The following is a 24,758-nucleotide window of genomic DNA, read 5'->3' as shown; positions in this document are numbered from 1 at the left end:
TCATGTTTATAAAATCATCAAACAGTGGACAATGAACATCAATGTGATAGACAAGACGTCCTGTCTATAAGAAGCCGAATTAGCTGATAATATGACCCTAGTCAGCCCCATATTAGCCAATATTTGAGGATCACTATCAGATATCGACAATACATGAAATGTATTATATTATATACATATGAATTTCATGCATTTGTTTATGTTTAATACTTTACATGCGCGTGCTTGTAATGGATTACCCATAAAATATGAATGTTTGCTTCAAGGGGCATAGTGTAGCTATTCTGATTAGTAATGCATTAACGACACTTTGCCAATTTGATTTCTATGGGTGTCAATAATTTAATGTGCATTACGCGTGTCTTGACTTTACTTAAAGGCCGATACAAGGCTAGCTTTGGACCCAGAAGGCATGGGAAAGACGGTCTTCATCCCGCTCACTTTTTCAGGTGATGGGTTGTAATTATCTCGCTCACCTAAGAAAGAAAAAGAATGTCGACTGTGCTTTCTTTTTCTTAAATTATTTTGAAATATATACATCATATTGAAGAATTTTAGACTTATTAATGGTGGAGAAACTGATCAAGTTGACAGGTAAGGAGAAAAGGAAAAAGAAGAAGGGAGCAGCGTCTATGGAAGTTGCTCGATTTCTTTTCTCTTTTGAACATGCTGGTCTGCCTAACTTTATCACGTGCAGTGGGAGTCGCCATCAGTTTCCACCCAAAAAATTCCCTCCCACACAACTCTGTGGTCGGTGCTGCTTGTCACCTTCATAAATTATTATTATTATTATTGTTATTATTATTATTAGTGTTGTTGTTGCTGGTGGTGGAACTTATCATATCATAATTTTTTTTTGGGCGCTTGAGGGCCTTGAAAAAACTTCAGATGCTTTTTTCCTCAACCTTAAAAAAACTTCAGATGCTTTTTTCCTGAAAAAGTTATTTAGAAAAAAAAAACTAACCTAATTTTGAGGACTGAATTTTTGGAGAAATTGTACACATGGCCTTGGAAAAAGGTAAAATGTTTTAACGACTTTTTTTCACTATTTTATTAGTGCTGCTACTATGTTATTAGTGCTATTTTTTTAGAATCTTAATATGAGACATGTATTTCTTAGAGGGTGTTTGTCAAAAAAAAAAAAAAAAAAAAAAAGTAACAAACTATTTTATGCATCTTCGGTTTAGACTTCATGAAACATTATTACATAGTGGGTGATATCTCATTGTAAAGTAAGAGCAGAAACCCTCTCTCTCTCTCTCTCTTTCCTCATATTCAAGAGATGTTGCATCAGTGCCTGGTGCATTGATTCAAGAAAAGTTAATACCCATGTCTCTCTTTCCTCATATTCAAGAGCTGCTGGTGTGAGTTGAGTACATGTCATCCCATTGATTTAAGAAGAGTTAACGCCCATGACGTTCGAACCACTGACCCACTGCCTACTCAAACTGGTGTGTGAAACTCCTCTGGAGGCTCTTTCCTTGCTTGGAGATAGAAACTCAAGTGAGGTTTTTCTTAACTAACATGGTTTGGTCAGTGCAGCCGATGGTTCAACATTGGCTGGCTGGTGATGCACCCACTTTCCTCTTTGTTGAATTTAATGGGGCTCCTCATTTTGTTATTTATTTATACAATTCCTTTTTTTTTTATCTTAAATGTGTTTTTGCCCAACCCACTTGGGGAGAAAAGGAGGGTTGACCCTCAAAAGTTCTCAGAAAATGCCATATTGGGTTCGGCAGGTTTGGCATATCAGATCTCTACCATACCAAATTGTTAGGACTCAATTTCCTGGGCCATAATTGTTCCCATGTGGTATCACTGTTGCAAGGGTTTTTGTTTCATGTCACAACACCTAGGGAAAATTTTCCTGAGAAAGATTTTACTATAAGCGCCAAGTACCCATTGACCAAAATGCTGTTCTTTATGAACAACACGTTTTTTTCTTTTATAAAACCTTATAAATATGATTTTTTTTTAACAGAAAGCAAGTTTTTGAACATGTGATTCTACTGTAAGTATGAAATGTCTTATATCTTAATATCCTGTAAAAAATAATGGGCACAGTTTGTCAGATGTTGAGAAATTCATGGTTGCATACTGAAGGGTCTTTTGGCAATAGTAGTACATTGTTATTGTTACAAAATTGAGATAGATTCATGAAGCAGCCTTCCAAGTATTCTATGAATTCACTTCATTTTTTGGGACAGTTTCATAGAAAGTGTATGTTCAATTCCGATCAAATTTGGTACAGCCAAAAGCTTCAGAACCTCTAGCATGAATCTGATCCGTAGGTTTGTTTGAGGCAACAATCAGGGAATATCATTTTCTGCATTTCTGTCTTGGACATGCCAACGTGGGCGTCGACAAGTATCAGACGTATTCCTCATAATTTTTACCGATTTCAAATTCTTTCATGCAAAAAATGGATCTCAATATTAAAAAACTTCAAAACATTCATTACGAGTTCGAAGACGAAAAAAACTTTTTCCTTCTATCCTAATATGCACAACTTTTTTCCTCAAGTCTGCACGTCAAAATTGTTTCAGAAAATTCGCTTATCTTTGTGAGATTGTTATCCGCAAGAATGCGGCTTCGACTGGGGAATCAATTTCCGTCCGTTTTGGTCAAGTAGACCTTCGTTTGCTTTATCGTGAGAGTGGAGAAAAGATTTTGACGTGAGGAAACCAAAGCTGAGAAAATTATGAAAGCTTTTTCGAAAAGGTTATCAGAAGCGAAAGTGTGACACTACCATTACAGGAAAAACTGAACTGTAAAAAAAAAAATTCGAGTGCTTTACAGTGGAGATCCATTGACAAGGAGACCATTGGTGGCTGTTTCCCTTAGCTAAGAAAGGTCAACTCTTTTTTCTGGCAAAGCAATAAATTTTCTAAGCAAAGATGGTGAACCGAAGGGGGTCTAAGCCTCGTTTGCTTTACAAGTTTTCCGACCAAACAAGGGAATTCAAAGCAGGCAATGAGTGGCCAACAGAGGAAAAGGTCATTTTCCTGCCTTAGAGCCATTTTCATGGCAAAGTGTTAGGGATAGTTTTGTCCTTTCATATTTCTTCTGCCCCAGACAGACATCCATTTGAAAGGAACTTGCTTCATTACCTGTCTCTTTAAAGTTCTTAGTGAGCTGATGGAAAAATTACTTGGAATAAACTGATACGTTTCTATGTTTTCATATATATAAATATACACGTTGCGATTCTTTGCCATGAGCGTGCATTCAGTTCCTCTTTGTGTTCGTTCAATGCTTCAAAATAGTGCTCTCCAATGTTGATGTCATCTCTCTCTCGGCACTGAAGAGGTAATGCCCCGCAATTACTCAGATTGCTCTAGTTTTTCACGATCTTTTGCTTTTGGTTTGTTTTCATGATATGCACTAGGTTCTCCTGATTGGGTTTCCAATTTGTTTGAACTTTTAGTTTGTTGGGGATTGTCAACGAAGAAACAGAGTTTTCTTTGAACTTGTTTCTGTGCCGCAGCCGTTTTACTGCAACGAGCTTCTCGTCACAACTGCTCTCATGGGTTCGAGGTACGTAGAAAGTTGGCTTTTGACATCTTTGCTTTCTGGGTTGTTGTCTTTACTTTTGCTTTTTTGTTTTTCCTTTTTGAAATCATGAAGTAGGAGGCTGATTTCAAGTGGTCTCTAGCAGTTGTATTCTGATTCTTAGTTTGGGAAGCAATCCTCTCTTGCAGGATCTTTCCTCATGGGATAACATTTTCCTTTTTTATGCTCGCGGCTGATTTGTTGTAATCTTGCCGGTAGAAGAACTTCCCTTTTGCATGAAAAATCTTCCTTTTTCAATTTTGTGAACAGGCAGTTATTGCGATTTTGGAAGTTTAATTTTAGTTACCTGAAGTAGTACTTCTGTTAAAGTTAAAGAAAAGAGAAGAGAATCGGATGCTCTATCTTCTTCTTAGGAATCAATTCACGCTTCTAAGTATTGGAGCTCCTGTTCCTGCTTTTATGCCATCTGGTAGGTGAAGAAACTGACTATGGTGTTATTTGCTTTGTCTTTTCTTTTTTTAACATGTTCAAATAGATGTTCACGCGCTTGCTAAGAGTTTATCCGATGATCTTTTTTGGTTGTATGCGTGGAAGCCAATCTTTGTTAAACAAGTTCAATCTTTTCCTTGTTTTAAGCTTGCATAAGATTGAACTCATGATTACTGCAACCCAGACATCCGTAAAAGGAAACTTCTAGGAAGTCCAGAAGTGTAAACCATATACTTTCTTCATATTTACAAAGCTTTATCAGAATCTCCATTTTTAAATGAAAGATCATCTGCTGGTTTTCTTATGAGAAAGCATCCTGGTTATTCTGTATCCTGACCTGATACTTTGGAAATATACCTTACCCTTATGACATCCCTATGCCATTTTGATGAAGTTATCCTTTGCCACATGATAGTATATTTATTTACATTCACAACAAGAATAAAATTCCATTCGTAAGTTGTAACTGTGAAAATTTGTTTAGGCATTGATTTTTATTTTCCTTTTGAAAATGATCATCTGATATTACTTTGTGTGTATATAAGAAATGAATGCTGCCATTATAAAACTATTAGTTGATATTAATATTTTTCTGTTTATATGAAGCACACTAGCCATAACAAGTGAATCAAATTGTGTTCCAGAATCATGCCGGCAATGACAGCCCTTGACGTTCCTGATCCAACTCATGAAAGAAAACACATAGATGGCAAACATGAAGTCTCTGTTCATGGTGAATGGCGTGGTCTGATTGATCGTGAGCAAAATGGAGCTGTCAGTCAAATTTTGAGCCCAGGAACAAAGAAAGCTTTACTCAGCAGGCATGTGTTATATTTTAGTAATTTGAGGAGCAAATCATTTTCAATGCAGTAGCGAGACAATGGCATTTAATTATATTTCATAAGGAACTCCAGCATGCACTCAACTTAAGCATATACAATATCTAACTCGTAAGGAAACTGATACATCTGTTGATGCTCCATATGCATTCATATGGGCATGCCTTGACAAGGATAGGAAGCAGACTGATGTTTTTCAAAATTTTGTTTTGACGTGGGTTGGTGGTTTGTTGTTCCAATTCTGTTACAAGCTTAACTAGTTATAAGTATCATTTTGCATTTGGATAATGAGCATTACGGCCATAAGGATCATATGCATGGCATGGTTTCTGACAGTTAATTAAGGTTCCTAAATGTTCTGCTATTCAAATGTTCTTGAAGTGTCAGATTCATGCACGAAAGAGTCCAAGGAAAGGAAAAGAACATGATATTAATTCGAAAGGATAATCACTTACCATTTAAATGAAAAATTGAAAATTGAGTCCATCCAAAATGAATTTCAAGTCCATCTAATTATGAGGAATGGGTACAAAAAGGGGGGGTAACCAAGTCTAGATCCTTAAAATGAGGATACTATGAGACAAGGCTTAGAAAAAAATATGGGCATGAGATATGAAATACCTTCCTCATCTAACATTTCACTTATATGCACATCACAAGCACTTCATGGGTATAAAATATTATTTGGTGAAAGATGGAGTCACTAAATGGTCCAGATTCAGAGGATGCACATGTTTACCTGTCAAGTTTGTATCTTTTTCTCCTAGTCTGCAATCCCCTCGTTGATGCTTTTAGCATTGGAATCAAGAGGAAAATCATTAGGGAAGTGAAGCTTTAGTAAGAAAGTCGTTATCCATGACCAATGTTTTTGATGATTGAACCATAAAGCATTTAGTGTCAGAAGGTTGTCATACTGCACTTGACAGTGTGGAAAACCATAGGTTGTAGCTTAAGAAAATTAACTATTAACTAATACATAAATAATAAATGGTGATGTTTATTTTAAATGCCCCTAACATAACAATGTCAACAAAAAAGATGCATATCATGAACACACATGCATAAATTATGCTTTTGTTAATTGTCTAAAATTGCAAACTTCTATAATTCTTATATGTGGCTTCTCATTTGCCGGGGGGGGGGGGGGGGGGGGGGGGTGGGGGGTGGTGATGCAATTTAACTGTTCTCTCTTTTCCCTTTGGGAGGTATGATTCCGGTAATGAAAATATACCAGATCTTCACGTTGTTATCTGCAGAGTGTTTTTCATCTTAATGCCTTAGAGTTATTCACAGTTTCTTTTTCTTTTGTACGCTTCTTTTATATAGAACGTATCCTGAGGTGAAAGCTTTCTGGAATGATGGTGCTGACTTAGAAGACGGTAAAGTGGAGAAAGATAGAGATAGAAGTGCACATCGCCATGTGTTTGGAAAACTTTACAACAAAGCTCTACTGTCAGGGATTGCGTATTGCATTTCATCATGCAGCATGATACTGGTCAATAAATTTGTCCTATCGGGCTATGATTTTAATGCTGGAATATTTCTAATGGCATACCAGGTGAATTTCTGGTCCTTTTTCACTGCTGAACTGATTCATTAGGAATTGCTATCAGTAATTTTTTATGCATTTTCCGCATAGGGAATGCTGCAACTGCCCTGTATCATACTTTTTCATGATATTTGCATGTGGTAACTGTATTAAAGTTGCATTTACATGAAGTATTATAGATGGTTTGTCTATTTTGATTTGACATCTATATTTTTGTTTGCAGAATCTCGTTGCTGTAATTATTGTTTCCCTTCTGAGTTTTTTTGGCATAATCTCCACAGAGCCCCTTACCTGGAGATTGGTTAAGGTCTGGTTACCTGTGAATGTGATATTTGTTGGGATGCTTATTACAAGCATATTTAGGTAAGCAGTCTAATTTGTGTTTGTTTATCTTGCGAAGTAGTTTGCTGCAAGTCTGTCTTGTGCTTTGACATTTTCTCATGATCTTCAATACTCTTATGTTTTCTATATTTAAGTTTCTTTTACTTTTGTCGTGCTCTTACACTGCTAAGCAGTTCATTAATCTTATTGAATGAATTATGGAAAGTTCTTGTTTGAGGTTAATATGGTAAATATCCCATCTTCTTTTCAATTCCTAGGTTGCAATTTGATGCATGTAGTGAGTGGCAATGACCAATGAGTATATATTAAGACCATAAAAATATTTAATTATGGTTACACTCATATATTCTTGACAGTGTGGTTGCAGGAGTAATTCCACTAGACAGTGTTTCTAGAGTTACTGTATATGACTTTCAACTAATTACATCATCAATCTTCCTATGGTCATGCCCTTGCCTGCATCTAAGGGGATTAGGGGAATAATGTTAAAAACGAATCATGTGGTTTCTGATGATGGTTAGTCCCCTTTGATTTTTTGTTTGCCCTTAACTTATATATAACCCTTGAAACTCTTATAATCAACTATATATCATCTGACCTCAAGCCTGATGGATAATTGAAGAAATGTTATTTTTTGATTCAATCCGTAAGTTAGGACTGTAACAATTTAACTATTGGACATGAATTAGTAGCATAATAATGTATTCCCAAAAAGCATATTAGATGCATAAGTCAATGAAGGAAAAAAATGAAAGATGCTAACCCACTGATAATAGATAATGAGAGGGAGCAGTTTGCACTAACATGATTACTAGATGCAACCCAGAGGGAAGCTGTTAACTCTCTCACCAACAAAAATATTGTATTAGCAACCAATACAGTGTCTGAGTACAGAAAACAAGATATATCCATCTCCCATGTCTGAAATATACTGTCAGGGACTGTTTGTATTTGGTGTACAAAAGTTATATGGGACTGGTCATGCTTGGTACGCATGATGGAGGACACACTATGTAGAGTCTAATGTTCCATTGTGTTTCTTCTCCATGGAAAATAGCTGCTTCCACATATAATTTCAGTTTCTTGAAACAGAACTTTAGATGTGCAACATGCCTTGGGGCTTTCATTTCTGGCAACATATCTTTGTCGAATTAAGCAATGGACCTTTCCAGTGAAATGGAAGACTCCTATGTCCACTTCCTACCTCATTCCATTAGGCTATAGATATTATTTTGATTGGAAAAATGAACTTACTTCCTTTGGTAGAGATCTGCATTAGTGATGTATGTGCAACTCAACAAAATGGATTTCACAGATAGTACACATTCTGGATGAAATTTTTCAGAAATTTGTTCCTAAACCATGCTTTGCCCTTTCTAGCCATCAACAGATACCATTTTGCTTGCACACGTTCTGGCAGTTGTGGATCTTCTCATCAATTGGAACTCCTGGTAGAAATTTCCATGACTGCACAAATTTGCTGTCATGCTCTGTGATATTCCTTTCTTTGGTTCATATGCCTATAGTCGTTCTTGAATGTATTTCATTTGACATATTTGTAGTTATTAGATGTACTTTCTTCACTGCTCTATTTCATTTTTTCTCATTCATATTTTTATTTTTGTTACATTTATTGTCTGTATCCTTTTTCAGTTTGTCACTTAGGCCCCTCTTTATAGTGCATGGGAAGGTTTCAAGTGTCCTTCTTCCAGTTTTCAGCTTCCATATATGTTCCCATTTCCATGACTGATTATCCTAGACAGTCCTTGATTTTTCACTAGGCCTGTTGAGCTTGCTTGAGTACATGTATTGTGTTGATTCTCATGAACTGCAATTCACAACATTTGAACAAAATTACTAATTATTGATCATGAAAGAAAAAATAAAGGTTATGATTTAAAGGAACTGTAGGACTTTTGCTGCTGTCATGCTCAAGTACCGTAATGAGCTTGAGGATGCTTTCCTTTTATTCAGTTTCATCAGACTATTTTTTACACTTGTGCCTTCTTATTGAATGACTATAGCTGTTTCTCTTGCAGCCTTAAGTACATTAATGTTGCAATGGTGACAGTTCTTAAGAATGTCACCAATGTGATAACTGCAGTTGGTGAGATGTACATTTTCCATAAGCATCATGAGACTAAAGTGTGGGCTGCGCTTTTCTTAATGGTATGGTCAACCATGTGCTTGCAGTTCAAGTGTTTTCTCTTGAAGTGAACTATCCATTTTACTCAATCTAAACCGTGGAGATGTTCTGTGTAGTTTGTTTGCATGACACTGTTCTGTTTACTATCTTGCAGAGTAAATTGTGATTTTTTTAAGGCAATGAAGTTTTGGAAAATTATGAGTCGTTTTTTCAGCACCTCTGAAAATCCATCCAACACATGCCACAGATATATTTGAGCTATTCTTGGGATGTAAGAGAAATAAGCATGTATCACATTAGGCTTTTTAAACGTCCAGTCATCTAATCGGGTAAATAGCGGTGGGTGGACAACCAAGCATATGACATCTGCATCTCCCTCTCTCTCGTCTCATTCTCTCTCAACCAGACACTCTCTTGTGAATGTATGCCTTTTAATGGTGGAGCTGGATGTGTCATGCAATAAATTAATGCTAGGCAGACAAGCTTATGAATTTCATTTTTCACAGCTCATGAGAAAGATAACTTTTTTTCTTTCATGGAAAGCACTTATCATAATCCTTTCTTCACCCCTGATCTGCACTCCTTGTTCAGCATTTGACAAAAATTAAAACCTTATGTCTCTGACATTTTATATCTTTCAACATGAATGAGTTTCAATAAGGTTAAATCTATTCCTTCATTATCTTTCAGCTTTTCCCTTTTCTTATATTAAACAATGTCCAGGTATTTTCTTAATGTTGATGATAATTTCCTTATTGTTCTCATGGGCTTTACTCAAATAGGCTAACTGAGTGTGCTGCTAAGGTCCTTCATCTCTAGTTATTTATCCATCCTTGTAATAGTACAGTGTATGAACCAAAACTTATATGGATAAGTGCATCTATCCTCTTTGTTTATGCAGATCGTATCAGCAATTTCTGGTGGGATTACTGATCTTACATTTCATGCAGTCGGCTACGCATGGCAGGGTGTGAACTGTCTTCTAACGGCTTCATATTCGGTAATCCTTTTCTCTGCTGTGCATTCTGGTCTTGTAATCCAAGGCATGTGACAAATTTAGAGCTCGATTAATGGTCTGTCTTAGGGGACAAGACAGTGGTATGCATGACAAACAAGAAGTTGCCTACTCAAGAACTGTAGGTCTTTTACTACTTGGATTTTGTGGCCTTACAGTGAAGAGTCAGCAAGCTTCTAACTGTGGGTACACCTTGATCTTGTCTTAGTTAAGACTTAAGAGTCAGCAGGCTAGTAATTGTGGCTATGCCTTGATCTTGTCTTATTCGTGAAATTAGTGAAAGGCTCAAAGAAGTTATATTTATGAAAGAATCTAGGTTCACACACTATTTGGTATGATATTTCTTTTCTATTTTACATGCTTAAACCACAGCCTGAGTCAAGAGACATCATTGGTAGCTCAAGTGCATAAAATGATGTGTCCTTAATACTTTGAATTTTTATTATAACCAAAATTTTCTTGTATTCTTGTTTATAGCACTGTCCATCCGTCAGAAATATTGGTATTTTATAAAAACACGAAAAAAATGAGCAAGTAAAAAAAAGGAAACAGAGAAATATTTTTAATATTTAATCAACGTTTTTGTAGGAAACTAATAAAAAAACTCAAATTTTCAGATGTTCCTTTTTTTGTATGTTTTAGTTGTTTTTACCTGAGATTTTCTTGAGATAACAAACTTCCTGACTAGTTCCCGAGGAATACCTTGAGGATAAAAACTCAAGAACAGTATTTGTGAAAATGGTTTTCATAGTAACCAGGGGCCAGCATTGGAGCAACCATTATTACCAGTAACTAGAAGTGTGTCTGTTGGCATGTGAATCACTATAGGTAAATAAAACTATAAGATGCTTAGCTGTAATTTCTTTGCTAGATATCTTAATGAGGTAGTTAAGGGCTCCCAGATCACTGTGTCCAAAGTAGTACTGAGCTGCTATGCCAATTTTATTGCTGTTCTGCATGAATTGTTTATATGCTGCAAAGTTCAAATCAAGTTCAGTGATTATTTTTTGTTCTTCCAGTACCAGATTAAGTAATTTAACCTTGCACTGATGTCTCTCATGCCAGTTAACACTGAGGAGAGTAATGGATTCAGCAAAACAAGTAACAAAATCTGGAAATTTGAATGAATTTTCAATGGTGCTCCTAAACAATGCCCTCTCCTTACCTTTGGGAGTGCTGCTTATTGTTGGCTTCAATGAGATTGATTACCTTTCCAAGACGTGAGTTCTTTTGCTTCTCTTTCTTGATTAGCATCCAATACTTTTTGGAAGGGGCATTTCTCTTATCTGTCTTGTGTGTGTGCTGACACTCTTCATTCTTGGATTATAATTCATTTATTTGCCTTTGTTCTATGTACTCTTATGTATAAAAGTTTTACGATGAACTGGAAAGCACAAAGGGACACAAATTCTGCAAAAAATAAACTGTGTGAAATAGCTCGCTCTCTTCCTTCCTCCCTCCCTCCTCCCCACCCTTTCTCTCTCTCTCTCTCTCACGATATTATCAGTCAGACATATATAAATTGCACTCTGCAGAAGCATTGAAACCATTGTTATCTAGAAATCAGGTTTTCAACATCTGTTAATATCTCTAGACTTATCTTATATTAGGGTCAGACTCATATAAATTGCAGTATTGCACTTTGCAGAAGTATCCAAAGATTCCAAACCATTGCTATTTGGAAACCAGGATTTAAACATCTTTGTTGTTTTTCTCATTTGAATATACCAAATCCTTGGGTTCCTTTGGTCAACTTCACTATATCTTTTCTGGTTCCTTTCATTAACTCTTTACCTAAAATCGTGAGCATGTTTTTAATAGTTTGAAAATCTATATCTTCATAGATTGTACAATTCAGTACTCATTAAACAGGGGACTACAGAGGAAATAGAAGCATGAATCTCATTCATGTTCCTGTATCTAGCTTTTTGTGTCATGTGTCTCAGACCAACACTTGTACAAGTATCCAGGTAATTGAGCTGTGAGTCATAATCTAAAGGAAGGGGTTGTTCATTTGAGTGTTCTATTGCTAGAAAAGGAAAAAAAAATTACCAATAATTAGAAGCTGAAAGTAGGTTTGAGATGGATCTGTCAGGGGCTTGTCCAGCATGAGTAGAGATTGAATATGATAAAGATCATCCAATTTTTTCCGATATAGATATGGATTTACTGAGTTTAGGAAGTTTTGTCTGTTTATAAGTTGGATGCACAGGCATTCTCATGTCTCTGTGTTCAAAGAGAGTTGAAACTACTTCAGAATTCAGATTCATTCTCATGATTTGAATGAAGAAGAGCATAACATACTACATCAGTATCTGTAGCATGGGCTCAACGTGGCATAATTGTCAGTTGGATGTCAAAAGCTTTGCCCTTAGATAAAAGTATTTCTGCTAAATCTGAATAGCACAAGGCTGCATAAATAGCAAATATGTTGATGTTAATTTTGTTTCTTTTAATATTCATTATCTTTCGTGAATATCAATTTACATGCTACTTATTAACAGACCGCTTTTAAGGATGCCTACGTTCTGGTTGGTGATGACAGCAAGTGGACTGTTGGGCATGGCCATCAGCTTCACTTCAATGTGGTTCCTGCATCAGACTGGTGCTACCACCTATAGGTAAGACCTGAATATTTCTCTTCTGCACATGTTACCATGAGAACAAAAGTTTATCACTGGTACTGAAAGATTAATCCATGGAAAAAGCAAAGATGCCCGATGATAGTGATGTTTCTTGAATGGTTGTTTGCATCATAACGTTTATCCTTGGGGCTTGTTATTCATCCACATGTTATCAAATGTGCTCATCACCTTATCGAGAATATGTTGAAAGTTGATTGAAGCAACCTTGTGCTGTCACATGTACTATTCAATTGAAATGGATGGCCAATTATTTGCTTCCTTTACAGTTTGGTGGGGTCACTGAACAAGATTCCTCTCTCCATTGCTGGAATTTTGCTCTTCAACGTTCCAACGACACTTGAAAACTTCTTCAGCATTCTTTTTGGTAGGTTCTCGTGCCAGAGCCAAACTAGTGTAATTGTTTTCTTGACAAACTCGGTAATTGCATGATCCATGGAGTTACATTTGAATTGCATTATGCAGGTCTTATGGCTGGTGTGTTCTTTGCAAAAGCAAAAATGTCGCAGAAGACCCAGTCATGAGGTGTGAAAAACAGCAGGAGGTCTAATGTATGTCCTTCTGGCACACGTTCTGATGGCTGGTTTTATAATTGTCTCAACTCGATAGGAGTTCATGATTTTTCCAGCGACCACATTTCAAGGGTCAGAGTGGTAATAGTCTAATAGAGAATCTTTTTGAAGAAAAAGAGCGAACTTCATGGCTCTTTCTTTTGGTGGCAGGGTGAGTTGACAACACACGGCAGAAGATGATTCTTTGTGAAATATTCAACACGGTTGAGCGCAGACAGCAGGTGTTACAGTAATTTGTCATTATATTCTTTTCATCTGAGCTCGCTGTGAGATTTTCGCCCCATTGTTTATTCTTTCGTGCCAGTACACCTAATTCTTATTTGTGATTACACAAGCTTTTACCCTGTAACAAATTACATTGCAATTTTCATTTAATAAATTTGGAAACATTGTTTAAGAAGATCAGGCGAAGTTTGATTCTTTCATAGGTTGGATTAACCGTGTAGATGTGATTTTGACATACATGACATTACAAATTCGTATAAAAATGATGTCCTCTAATGTATAAATTAAGATTGCACAAGTAATTTAAGAACCAACAATCTAAATTTTTTTGTTCGTAAAATTTTTGTACGTTAAAACTATTAATTTTATGTCATTTTTTTGTTTCTGGAAATATGAAGATCGTGCACAGGCGCTTTAAAAAGGACCTAAAATATGTGATTGGTGGCGTTAATATTTAGTACGTTACACGCTCATATATTATATTTTAACCATCTTTTCCTGTTTTTATATTGTTCATTAGTTGAACAAGCCCATGGTTTGTTCGTACACCATAGTGATATATTTTCCTCCGTTTCAATGTCACCTCTCTCTCTCTCTCTCTCTCTCTTTCTCTCTCTCTCTCTCTCTCTCTCTATATATATATATATATATAACACCATGACTGTGGGTATTTTGTGTCAAAATTACTGCTCATTAGAGCCGGTCGATCTCAACAGTCTTTTTTCACATTTTTTTAACCATTCCCTCCCTCTGCTATCTTGCCCACAGTGCACCACCGGCGCCATTCTCCAATGCCGGCAGGCCAGGCAGCGGCATTCCCCGGTGCCGGCGGGCCACCCAGCCCTCTGTGGTAGGTGGATTTCTTCAACCATCACCACCGCCGGCTCCCATCGCCTCGCCAGTGGGCCCGGCGGATCTCGGCAGGCCCACCAGCTAGCGATCGGCTCCGGTGGCAGTGGCAGTGGGGTAGCAGAGGGGTGGATATATATATATATATATATATATATATATATATATATAGAGAGAGAGAGAGAGAGAGAGGGAGAGATTATTTAAATATAATTGAAATGATTAAAAAAAAGCAGGAATGGAGAAAGTGGGAGAGAAATGCATTGAGCATAAAAGGCAAAAAAGAACTAATAGTTCAGAGGGCATTTGTGTTGCTAATGGTTGGGATGCTTCTAAAAAGTGGAAGATCCTCCTCTTCTTGGAGTTGAGGGCTCTCTCATGATCTGAGTGGAAAGGAGACACCGTCAACTAGTCTTTCATCGATTCCCCATTCACCAGTCGGACGAGCTATGGTGCCCTTGAATGAGAACACTTTATATTGTATTAAAAACCTTGAGCCTTTTCACTAAAAATTAATATATTTAAAACTATGTCGGAGAAATAAACTTTGAGAAACATTTACAAACTTTTGTTCTGTAAAATCGTCACGGACCAAAAAGTTCGTACGAATCTTAAACTGTGCTACTTTTTTTTTTTTTAAAGTAAACAAAAAGCAGGCTGTGCATTTTAGAAAAAATCACAAAAGGACCTACATAACATTTGGGCAGATAATAAGTCATATCACTCAACTTCTACAAATTCTACAAATTAACAAACAAGCGCTCAGTTTCTCAAAAATTTATCTTTTGAAAGAATTGTGGCGACTATTTTTGTGCGATAGAATTGTCGCCACTATAGCAGTAGCTACGTTTTATGATGTAAGCAATTGTTCATGATGTTTTTAGCAATCATTTGTAATGCGTTTAATGACTATATCTTTTTAATTTTAAACCATCTGACTACAAATTTCTAACTTTTAACCATTGAAAACAACCTTATATATATATATATATATATATATATATATAAAGTCAATGTTGTTGTATGATAGATAGTTGTTGGATGGTTAAAATATAAAAGTTGGTCAGTAAAAATAGCATAAATTGACATTAAAGTTACTATTAACAGTTGTCCTTCATAAACTGTGGCTAATGTCAATTCAGTGAATTTTTTTGTGATAAAAATTTAAAATTCTAACAATTCATATATATGACCCATGTCTCTTAACGTATTTCTCTCTTACATACAATTTGATATTAACAAAGTGTGGATAAAATATACAAATTAGTAGAAGGTTTGGATGGACAGAGAAAAATCATGGACTCTTACATATAATTTGATATTTAAAAAGCAAGAAAGGATAAAATATACAAACTCGGTTTGGCTGGATTGAGAAATATCATGGACTAATTTGTTAAGGTTTGGTGGCCAATGTCCGTCAAGATTGTCGTTCGTCGCCAACGACATTATTGCCGTGGGCTCCCACCACTTCACCCCGTCTCGTCTTCGTAGACCTGAGAGGTCAAAACCCGTCAAACAGGAAAAGGAACATTCTTTCCTTCGATTCTTGTGTTCCTTGGGATTCTTTGCGGGTTCCAATCAACAATCGCACACATGAACTATACGCCGAACCGTGTTGTAAAAATGAGTTCGTTGCATGTAAAATGCAAATATAGTGACAAATTATTTTAAAAATTGTAGTAGGCTTATAAAATACTATAAGTGTTTCATAGATTTGGTTTAATGATTCATAAAACAATTTTTTACTCATTCCATTGTCAAATGACACATAAATGAGTGTTTTCTACCAAAAATTTGTCTCAATCTGGATCCACACAACACTAATATAGTATTCTTATCACCAAATATTCCCTAATAATGCTTATTTGATGTTTCCAAAACAGTGTCATAGAGATTGCAAGATTTTCAAAAACTTTGTAATTTTTATAGAAAATGCAAGGAAGGAAAAAATCAATAGCATTTGAAAATCTTGCCAATAATGAAAATCTCATTGTTTTTTCTTAAGCTGTTAATATTTTTAATTTTTTTTAAATTTTAAAAATGTTTTTATGATTGTTAATTTTTTAAAATTGTCAACATTTTCTTGAAGTTTACAAAACGAAGAACTTTGCTTTTGCAAAATTTTACAGACATTTTATCCAATAACAATATTTATGACAATGTCTTAACATGGTAGAGAGGTAGAAAGCGCGATACATGGGATGGATAATTGTTTATTTTATAAAAAGAACCTTTTTGGGCTTATCTATTTTTGCCTTTAGAAAGTGGTTGGGCATTTTAGTGATAGGAGACAAAGATACCAAAGCAGGTTATACTTTTTGAGAGAATATATTTTTGATAATGAAATGGATACTTGCTTATTGTTATAAAATAAATAAATTTTTTGGGTTTATTCATTTTTGCCTTTAGAAAATGGTTTTTTTTTTTCTCACATCCAAGGACATTTTGTGAGAGAACATAAATATATGAGAGGTTGTTTGTTATGATTTTTTTTTCCTACTAAAATATTTCAACAACCTTACGACACATATGTATCATGTGTGGCTAGATCCTAGATGGTTAAGCTCTTTCATCGTCGCAGGTAAAAAGTCGTAACACCACCTATAACCTTGTTTGAAAAGATTGGGCAGAAAAAAAATGAAAAATTGTATTTGTTATTACTTTAATGAAAGTCCCTACCTAGTTGATTGTAGTTGAAATATGTTAAATACCTTTCACCATCTGTAATTAAGGAAAATGAATCCATTTTTATAGTTTCAAAAAGAGACTCTCAAATGTAACAAAGGAAGGAATCTCATCTTTCCCTTGGGGATGAATTTAGGTATAAATTGCAAAGAAAAATTTCAAAAAGTATCCCAAAAAAATTGTGATAGCAAAAAACAACTCCTATCATTTTCATACTGTTAAAAATACATCTAAGTCTTGCACCATTAATCAAGTACGACTTTTGACATTCAACTATAGGTATGCACGACTTGTATCAATTATTTCTAAAGAAAGTGCACGAATCTGAAAAACGGGAACAATAAGGATGAATTTGGAAAATGATGATTTACCTAATACCGTTAACATATAGTGGCATCTGCTTGAATCTTCTTAACGACCAGGGCTATTTTCGTCCAAAAAGATTTGATGGACGCAAACGAGTGACTAGGGGGGCTGATTGGCCCCCAGGGCTTCTTATTGCGCGGGAGTCCGAGCGCTCTCCTACTACCAGAGAACTGTCAACGCCACGTCAACTTCCGCCATTAGCCTGCCTCCTCTCCTCCTTCCTTCTTTCCCTGCAAGTCGTGCTTCTTCCTTCTTTCCCTGCAAGTCGAGAGAGAGCACAGCTCCTCTGCTTCTCTCTTCTGTTCTTACCTTCCAATTTGAGAGAGATGGGAAACAATCAGTGCCGATCGACGGGGTACGTTCAGGAATCGGGGTCTTCGGACGGAGAGAAGTCGCGTCGCCGGCATATATCTGGCCTATATAGGAGGCTGAAAAACCGCCTCGGCCGCCACGGCCATGGAGACGAGGAGGCCCCTCCTTCCTCCCAACACGCGAAACTCACCGTTGATGATCTCTTTGGCATCGCCTGCATCGAGATAAGAGAGGTGAAGAAACGTTTTTGCTGTCGCCTTGAATTCTCTGATGATCTCTTGCTCGGTTTTAATGTGCCTTTGGTGCTGGAGGTTGCAGGCGGACATGGGGTTTGAGGACAAGTGGTTTGCGTGCCTCTCTGTTGGCGAACAAACTTTTCGGACGGTGAACTCTGAACAGTTAGTTAAACCTTGTCTCCGTCTGAGTTCACTTTAGGTTGTTGATGCCGTTGCTGCTGCTCTTCTGTTGTGTGATCGCTACTGGCATTCCTTGTTCTTTTCTCCATTTTCATGATCCTTGAGTTGGTTGTGGATCTTCATTTCACTAAGTGGGCACAGATGGCGAATTTAGAATATTTTTGGGGCCAACTGTAAACAGTGATTGTTTTGGTCAATTTTTTTCATACACTTGCTGGGAGAAATTGTTTTTTACTCTTATAAGCTGTTATGGTGCAGTTATCATGTAAACTTATATAAAGTCTTAGCGTTACTTGTGCTCATCACCATATTCTATATGTAAGCAACAGAAGATACAAAAACTATGGCAAACAATTATTAGCTGGCCAATCAAATTTCATAGGTTTTCATAAGTGCCATGTGAAAACAGCTTCAAAAGTAAAAGCATTTTTGTTGTCCACCTTTCAGATTAGTTGCTTATGTAAGCCAAACCTCATCGTAAGCCAAACTTGTTGATAAAATGTGTTTTAATTGGCTGAATTATTGGCAATGAGATATAGAAAAGCAATTAATAAAACTGTATTCCCTCTGCTTTTTACCTACTACATTAATAATGAAATACAATGCACTAATAGAACTAAGGCATCTATTGGAGGTGCATAGGGAATTATTTGACTCTATTGGATGTGTTCCAAACCTTTGATACAAGGTATTAAGGCTGGTCAGAAATTTATATTCAAACCTAGCATGTCAGTTTCTAATGATATCTTAATTTTTCTGGGTGAATGGTATCTTAATTTTTTAAGAGTACTCGGCTAAGAGAATCTAGGAAACAACTTTTATTTTTGGATACTTGTGAGTTGTTGTGACAACTTCATATATGACATACAGATGACAAAAGTATTATACTTGATATTCCTTTCTGGGTGGAATATTGCAGTAGGAGGCCTCGTGGATTACCTAGTATCTCACCTCTCACAAGGTTTTTCAAGGGAGTCATATGGGAAGAGGATAACTCTTCAAGTGGCCATAGTTTTTGAAAGTTAAGCCGTTCTATCAGCCACCAGGTCTGATGGCTTCAATGAAGTATGTGCTCATGGGTACACTACGCGGCCCCTTTTTCTTTCTACTTAATCACGGACAGAAACAAGTAGAAAGGTTTCTGGCTCATTTCATTTTTTTTGTTTCCTTGAAAAGGACATGGTGGCATGAAAGGTTTGGTAACATTGGCATGAAGAAGATGGTTTTCTTCCCTATGCTACATTTATGGGGAATAGGGATTAGCTCTCTCTTTTCTGGTTACGCCAGTGATTAACCTATTTCTTCGTTCAGTTTGCCACACCAAGACTTCTGGGTTCAGTCTGGTTCAGATCTTAAGGATCTTCAGGTGTATCTTTTTCTTGGCATGATGGGTGAATGTGAGAAAACATTTGAAGATGGTTTGTTTTTGCACAAGTAATGATGTTGTAAAAATGGGCGACGTATGATGACTATAAATCCTCTGATGTTTGATGATTCAGCTTGATTTGCTTCGCTGTTCAATGAAGAAATGGCTTATTGAGGTTATCTAATGAATTTGAGCACCTAAAATAGAATTTTTGAGCTTTCAATTTTTTTTCAGTTTAATAGTTGTGATATCTTTTGATTGTTCATCGGAGCAGGTTGTCTAATGAATTTGAGCACCTAGAATAGAGTTTTTTCAGCTTCAATCTTTCAGTTTCACTAAGTCACAGACTCACATGGGTGCGCCAAGTATGGTGGTGCACCGAGTCGACTTGGGTGTGGTTGTGGCCCGACATGGCACCAAGTTGGGTGCTGCTGACCACACTCGTTCTTTTTTTCTCTCGTTTTTTTCCTTCTCTTATCCTTTTAGGCCTTCCCTCTTCCTTTTTCCCTCTTCTCTCTCTTCTCCACTATTTTATTTAATAAAAATTTTGAATTTTTGTATGAGATTAAGGTAACCTTGATAAAAAAAAGTTTAAAAATATAGACAAATAAACTTACTTATATAATATATATATATGCCCTCGCTACATCCGTACCTATTTTTATTTGGAACTTGCTGCATCCCACACCAGCACCAGCACCGGTACTGGCACCAGCACCAGCACCCTCACCCACACCCATGTGACATAGTTTAATGGTTGTGATATCTTTTGATTGTTGATTCCTTGTGCAATTGTCTTCCCATTTTATTAGTTTCCACAGTTTTCAATTAAAACTTGATTGGGCTCCTCAATGAGTTTTTTGGGCATTTTATCTTGCCTCTGACTCGTATCAGCATTTTTGTTTCTCTGTTTTCTTTTGGGGCAACTGTCTCTCTGTATAGCATGCTGTAATGCAGATGTGATTTTGTGAGTATCTAACATGCTGAATTTCCATCTAGTGATACTGGTAGCCTTGAAGTTATTTGGTCCAAATTGTAATGATCTTATATGTCAAATGTTTAACCTTTTATCATCTTTTCTGCTGGTTTTCATGTATATGGATGGCGATGTTCCAATGGTGCAGGACGGCTCGGCCGGTTTGGAATTCTGTAAGTATTTCAGTAGCGTTAAGTTTTTAGAAATAAGAGTATCTACAAGGAATGCTTCATGTAACTTTACATTATGATTAACCACAAAAAGATTTAGTTTTTGCCAAATTATTATAGTTGGTTTGTTGTGACAATCATCCCCTGATGCGATGTGGTGTCCCTATCATATCATCCCCTGATGCAATATGGTGTCTGTGGTTGGAATATAAGCCTCTTCCTGCCACTGTTAAAGGAAAGTAACTGGACTTGCAAGCACAGACTGCAGGACACGTTTACCATGAAAATCACCAGAAAAATAAACAGGAAGATGATTGCAAACAGGTAATTTTCTAATGGGAAATATACAAATGAAGGAAGCAATTTGTTTCATCTTCATCAGCTGCACATAAGTGCTCATCTGAGGAATCTTCTGTTGGAATGACCAAAGCATGCTTTAACAAATACCTCCCACATCACAAGCAACACTCAAAAAGATGATCTAATGTTTATCCTGGAAATTTAAAACTGGCATTAGAGCTGGGCATCAGGCCCGCATGATTTTCATAAAAGACCAACAGTTTTGTTGGGCCGGGCCCATGGTTCAATAGGCATGGGGTCCATGTACCCTGCCCGATATATTTATATTTTTCTCTAACATGCTTGTTAGAGGAGCACATGGAGAAAAGGTAGAAGCAAGTCCTCTTTTTATAATGCATTTCCTCATTCATCTTCTCAAAAACATGCAGTGCATGGCTAAACTTGTAGTCCTTTTGTAGTTCTTTTTGTCTATTTTTCCAAGGCACTTAAATGCATGCCATTTTAGTCCTGCATCTGAAAAGTTTTAGGAAAGCCAGTTAAAAAGACACTTATAGAAACCGGGTTGGCTGGTAAACAAGTGACCATTGAACAACCAAAATGAAAAAAAAAAAAAAAAACTCTTATCACCCAAATTTAGCACCTGGGCCTGACTCGTTAACTCGTTGGGCTGGGCTCAATCAGAAAAGTCTTGGCCCGTCAGGATGACTGCAGTGCTCAGGCCCGGCCAGAGTATCTGGCCCAATGCCCAACCTTAGCATTATTAGGTTTAGAAGAAAAGTTTTCCAGTTTGCAAAGTATGAAATGTTGCTATATAGCTTTTGAACCAGCGTCAACAAAGGATCCCATTTAGCTTTTAGTAGATTTAAGAACAATGTTCCATTTAATGTCATCGCATTTATGTACTGAAAACCAAAGCTGGACAGCGGCTAGATATGCGTCAATATCATAAACTTGAGGGCACCAGCTTTACCAAGAACTCATACAAGAAAAACCTCAAACTAGAGGTGCACAAACTTGTATTGCTGAATCTTTAGAGTCCAACAGAAAAACAGGCTTCAAAGCCCATGGAAAGCATGTGAATAGTCACCTTTTATATAGAGGGGGACTACACAAGATGCCATAGAACTAGACGTTGGACTACTTCCAGTGGCTAGAAATCTAGCCGGTTGGGACTAGTCAACTCCCAGTCAAAGTCAAAAAGGTCAAAACAAAAAAGAAAACATAAAACAAGAAACAAATAAAATACTTAAAAAAAGGAAAAATTACATAAAGATTCTAAGTACCAATATATATATATATATATATATAATATAATATAATATAATATAAATCTGGACACAGACATTCTAACACCCCCCTCAAACTTACGGTGCAATGACCGAAAGTTTGTCGAGAAGAAATTGAAACTTGGCAACAACAAAAGCCTTATAAAGGAATTTCCTAGTTGATATTTAGATGGAACATAGGAGAGGTCAATGTTTTTCTGAAGAAACTCTTCACGAACAGTGACAATCCATCTGTACATGCTTTATCCTTTTATAGAACGTGTGATTGCTGGCAAAAAAGCATCATCAACAATAAAATCTTCCCCTTTTGTGTTTCCTAGTATCCAATGAACACACAATTAATAGCTTTTGAGGAAAGTTTTTCATTTTTGTCACTTAAAACATAAAATTTGTAGCTAAAAACTTTAAGTCTATTATAATTTGGCTTAATATTGTATAATCTTTCAAATGGAGAGATATTTTTCAAGATTTTGGTTGGCATTCTATTAATTAAGTAGGTTGATGTTAAAACATATTCAACCCAAAAATTTTTAGGAACATTTTTGGATAAAAGAAGTGCTCTTGCGGTTTCAATAATGTGTATGTTTTCGTTCAGCCACTCCATTTTGTTGTGGAGTCTTTGGGCAAAATTTTTGATGTACGATGCCTTTGTCTTTTAGGAATTGTTTAAATTCATTTGAAATAAATTCACCTCCCAAATCACTTCTAAAGATTTTAATGTTGGTGTCAAATTGGGTCTTAATCATGTTATAGAAATTCTTGAAATTTACAAATACCTCTGATTTGTGTTTTGAGAAAGTAAACCCAAACATACATTGAGAAATTATCAACAAAAATTACATAATATAATAGTCCTCCTTTAGACATAATAGGTGTGGGTCCCCACACATCCGAATGCACCAATTCAAAAGATATTTGGGCAACAAAATTTCAATTATCAAAAGGTAAGACCTTCATTTTTGCCTTGATACAATCATTACAACAAAAAGTCTTTTGACAATGTTTTTCCAAGAAAGGAAGATGAAACATTTTATGTAAATTTGAATGTTCAAGCCTTTGGTGCCAAGTTTGAATATCACATTTCTTGATGGTATTGCATGAAGGTCTTGAAAGGTCCAAAAAATCAATGTAGTAGAGATCGTTTGTCCTAAAACCTTCCGCAATCGTCTTCTTGGATAAATGGTCTTGTATCAAACATTTATATTGTGAGAAAACTATATCAAAACCAAGGTCAGCTATTTGGGCAAATTGAAGTTCAGTTTAAGAATACATCTAACTGGGGGCAATTTTAAAACTTTGATTCAAGTGTTTGATCAAGATTTTCAATAAAGTTAATTTCAAGAGGAGTTTCATCAGTTGTTTTCACAAAGGAATATGAATTATTTTTTGTGCATTCGGTGAGAAGGGATCCACAAGGAGCCATATGAAAGGATGCACCTGAATCAATAATCCAAGAAGACTTACTTGATAAAGCAGACACAATAGTAGCTCCCAATGTTGAAGGTATACCTCTTCCCTTTAGCAATGGTTGAATGGCTTCAATGAGTTTTTGGTTGGAGAACACTTATGAGTTTATCAAGTTGAAAAGAACTTGATTCTTTCTTTTCTTCTTGGATGGAAGCAGCCACATTGCTTTTTTTGTCAACACTTCTTAACTTTGAACATTTATGTTTAATATGTCATTCTTCTTCACAATGGTAACAAATAATCTTTTTCTTTTCTCCTTGATTTGATCGTTTGAAATGTGGAGGTCGACAAGGCTTTAAGTAGCCCCCCGGCCTATATATAGCAAGAACATTGCTAGTTTTTTCTATCATGGTTTAGCCGATTCTCCTCCATTTGAAGTTCAGTAATAGCATCATTCATAGATGATGTTTTAGGACAATGAAGCAAGGAAGTTTTAACATCATCAAATTCGGGCTTAGACCAATGACAAACTTATAAAATTTATCACGTTGGATTTGCTTTTCCCTTAAAACAAGATCTTGTCCATCAACCCAATGTGGTTCAAACATGCTCAACTCATCATACAATTGATCCGTTTCAGCCACATAGTCTTTAATGGATCTGTCTCCTTGTTGGAGATTGTGAATCTTGAGTTGAATGTTATGCATATATACTATGTCCCTCATAGTGTAAGTTTTCTTTAAGTATTCTCATGCTTCTTGAGCAAAATTTAATTTTGAAATCTGCCCACTAGTAGCATTGTCTACACAAGTCAATATCCATGTAATAATTTTGTGATGGCCTACCTTCCACTCGTCCCACTTCTTATTATACTCAGTCACAACCTTTTCCCTTTCCGTTCCATCCAATTCTTTAGCCTTTCCATCAACAACTTTGGTCAAGACTAATTAATGTTCAATTTTCGTCCCATCAACTAGTCCGCAAAGGTTTTTACTACAGATGAAATGCTCCATAGTTCTAGCCGATTGGATATAGTTTGCTGATGCAAGTTTAGGAAAGGGAAGAGGGGAAACTTTTTCATCCATTGAACAAGGTCAACAAAGGTAATCTACTTACAATTATAGAATTTCCTTGGAGAGATCTTTTACTTGGACAAATAAAGTTTGCTAGCCAGGTGAAGAAGAAATGATCTCAGCAGCAAAAATAATCCACAGCCCCCCAAGCGGTAGGAGATAAGAATTCAGTCTTATATGATGTGATCAAGTTGTTGAGCTTCAAGGAGAAAGATATCCA

The 24,758-nt window shown here is 36.2% G+C and overlaps 2 protein-coding genes across 3 annotated transcripts in view; both read left to right on the top strand.

Annotated features, from left to right (window-relative positions):
• The first annotated feature begins 3,119 nt into the window (after positions 1–3,119).
• On the top strand, positions 3,120–13,509 carry LOC116267335 (GDP-mannose transporter GONST1-like). Of its 2 annotated transcripts, XR_004175570.2 has the most exons (12): positions 3,120–3,309; positions 3,428–3,537; positions 4,647–4,823; positions 6,168–6,399; positions 6,614–6,753; positions 8,772–8,901; positions 9,780–9,878; positions 10,959–11,113; positions 12,398–12,514; positions 12,805–12,902; positions 13,001–13,188; positions 13,258–13,509. XR_004175570.2 is itself a non-coding variant. In XM_031649021.2 (11 exons), the coding sequence occupies exons 2-11, from the start codon at positions 3,527–3,529 to the stop codon at positions 13,057–13,059; spliced, it is 1,218 nt and encodes a 405-aa protein (XP_031504881.1). In that variant the 5' UTR covers positions 3,120–3,309; positions 3,428–3,526; the 3' UTR covers positions 13,060–13,509. The 2 variants fall into 2 exon arrangements, 1 of the variants encoding a protein (XP_031504881.1); XM_031649021.2 differs by having other exon boundaries at positions 13,001–13,509.
• Positions 13,510–17,366: 3,857 nt separating this feature from the next.
• LOC116266885 (phosphatidylserine decarboxylase proenzyme 2-like) overlaps positions 17,367–24,758 on the top strand; it is a 39,835-nt gene continuing 32,443 nt past the window's right edge. Inside the window, exons 1-3 of the mRNA XM_031648337.2 lie at positions 17,367–17,777; positions 17,863–17,942; positions 20,451–20,475. Of these exons, the coding sequence (XP_031504197.1) occupies positions 17,559–17,777; positions 17,863–17,942; positions 20,451–20,475 (324 nt within the window). The 5' untranslated portion in view covers positions 17,367–17,558. The remainder of the gene's footprint in view (positions 17,778–17,862; positions 17,943–20,450; positions 20,476–24,758) is intronic.

This window comes from Nymphaea colorata, chromosome 13 (assembly GCF_008831285.2).
Source record: "Nymphaea colorata isolate Beijing-Zhang1983 chromosome 13, ASM883128v2, whole genome shotgun sequence".
NCBI lineage: Eukaryota > Viridiplantae > Streptophyta > Magnoliopsida > Nymphaeales > Nymphaeaceae > Nymphaea > Nymphaea colorata.
This window is presented reverse-complemented; position numbering and strand designations above follow the sequence as displayed.

What these genes read in the sequence shown, in the direction of transcription:
- LOC116267335 (XM_031649021.2), top strand. An exon ending in TATTTCTAATGGCATACCAG is followed by an intron (nt 6,400 to 6,613) that starts GTGAATTTCTGG and finishes TTTTGTTTGCAG; the next exon opens with AATCTCGTTGCTGTAATTAT. An exon ending in ATTGATTACCTTTCCAAGAC is followed by an intron (nt 11,114 to 12,397) that starts GTGAGTTCTTTT and finishes ACTTATTAACAG; the next exon opens with ACCGCTTTTAAGGATGCCTA.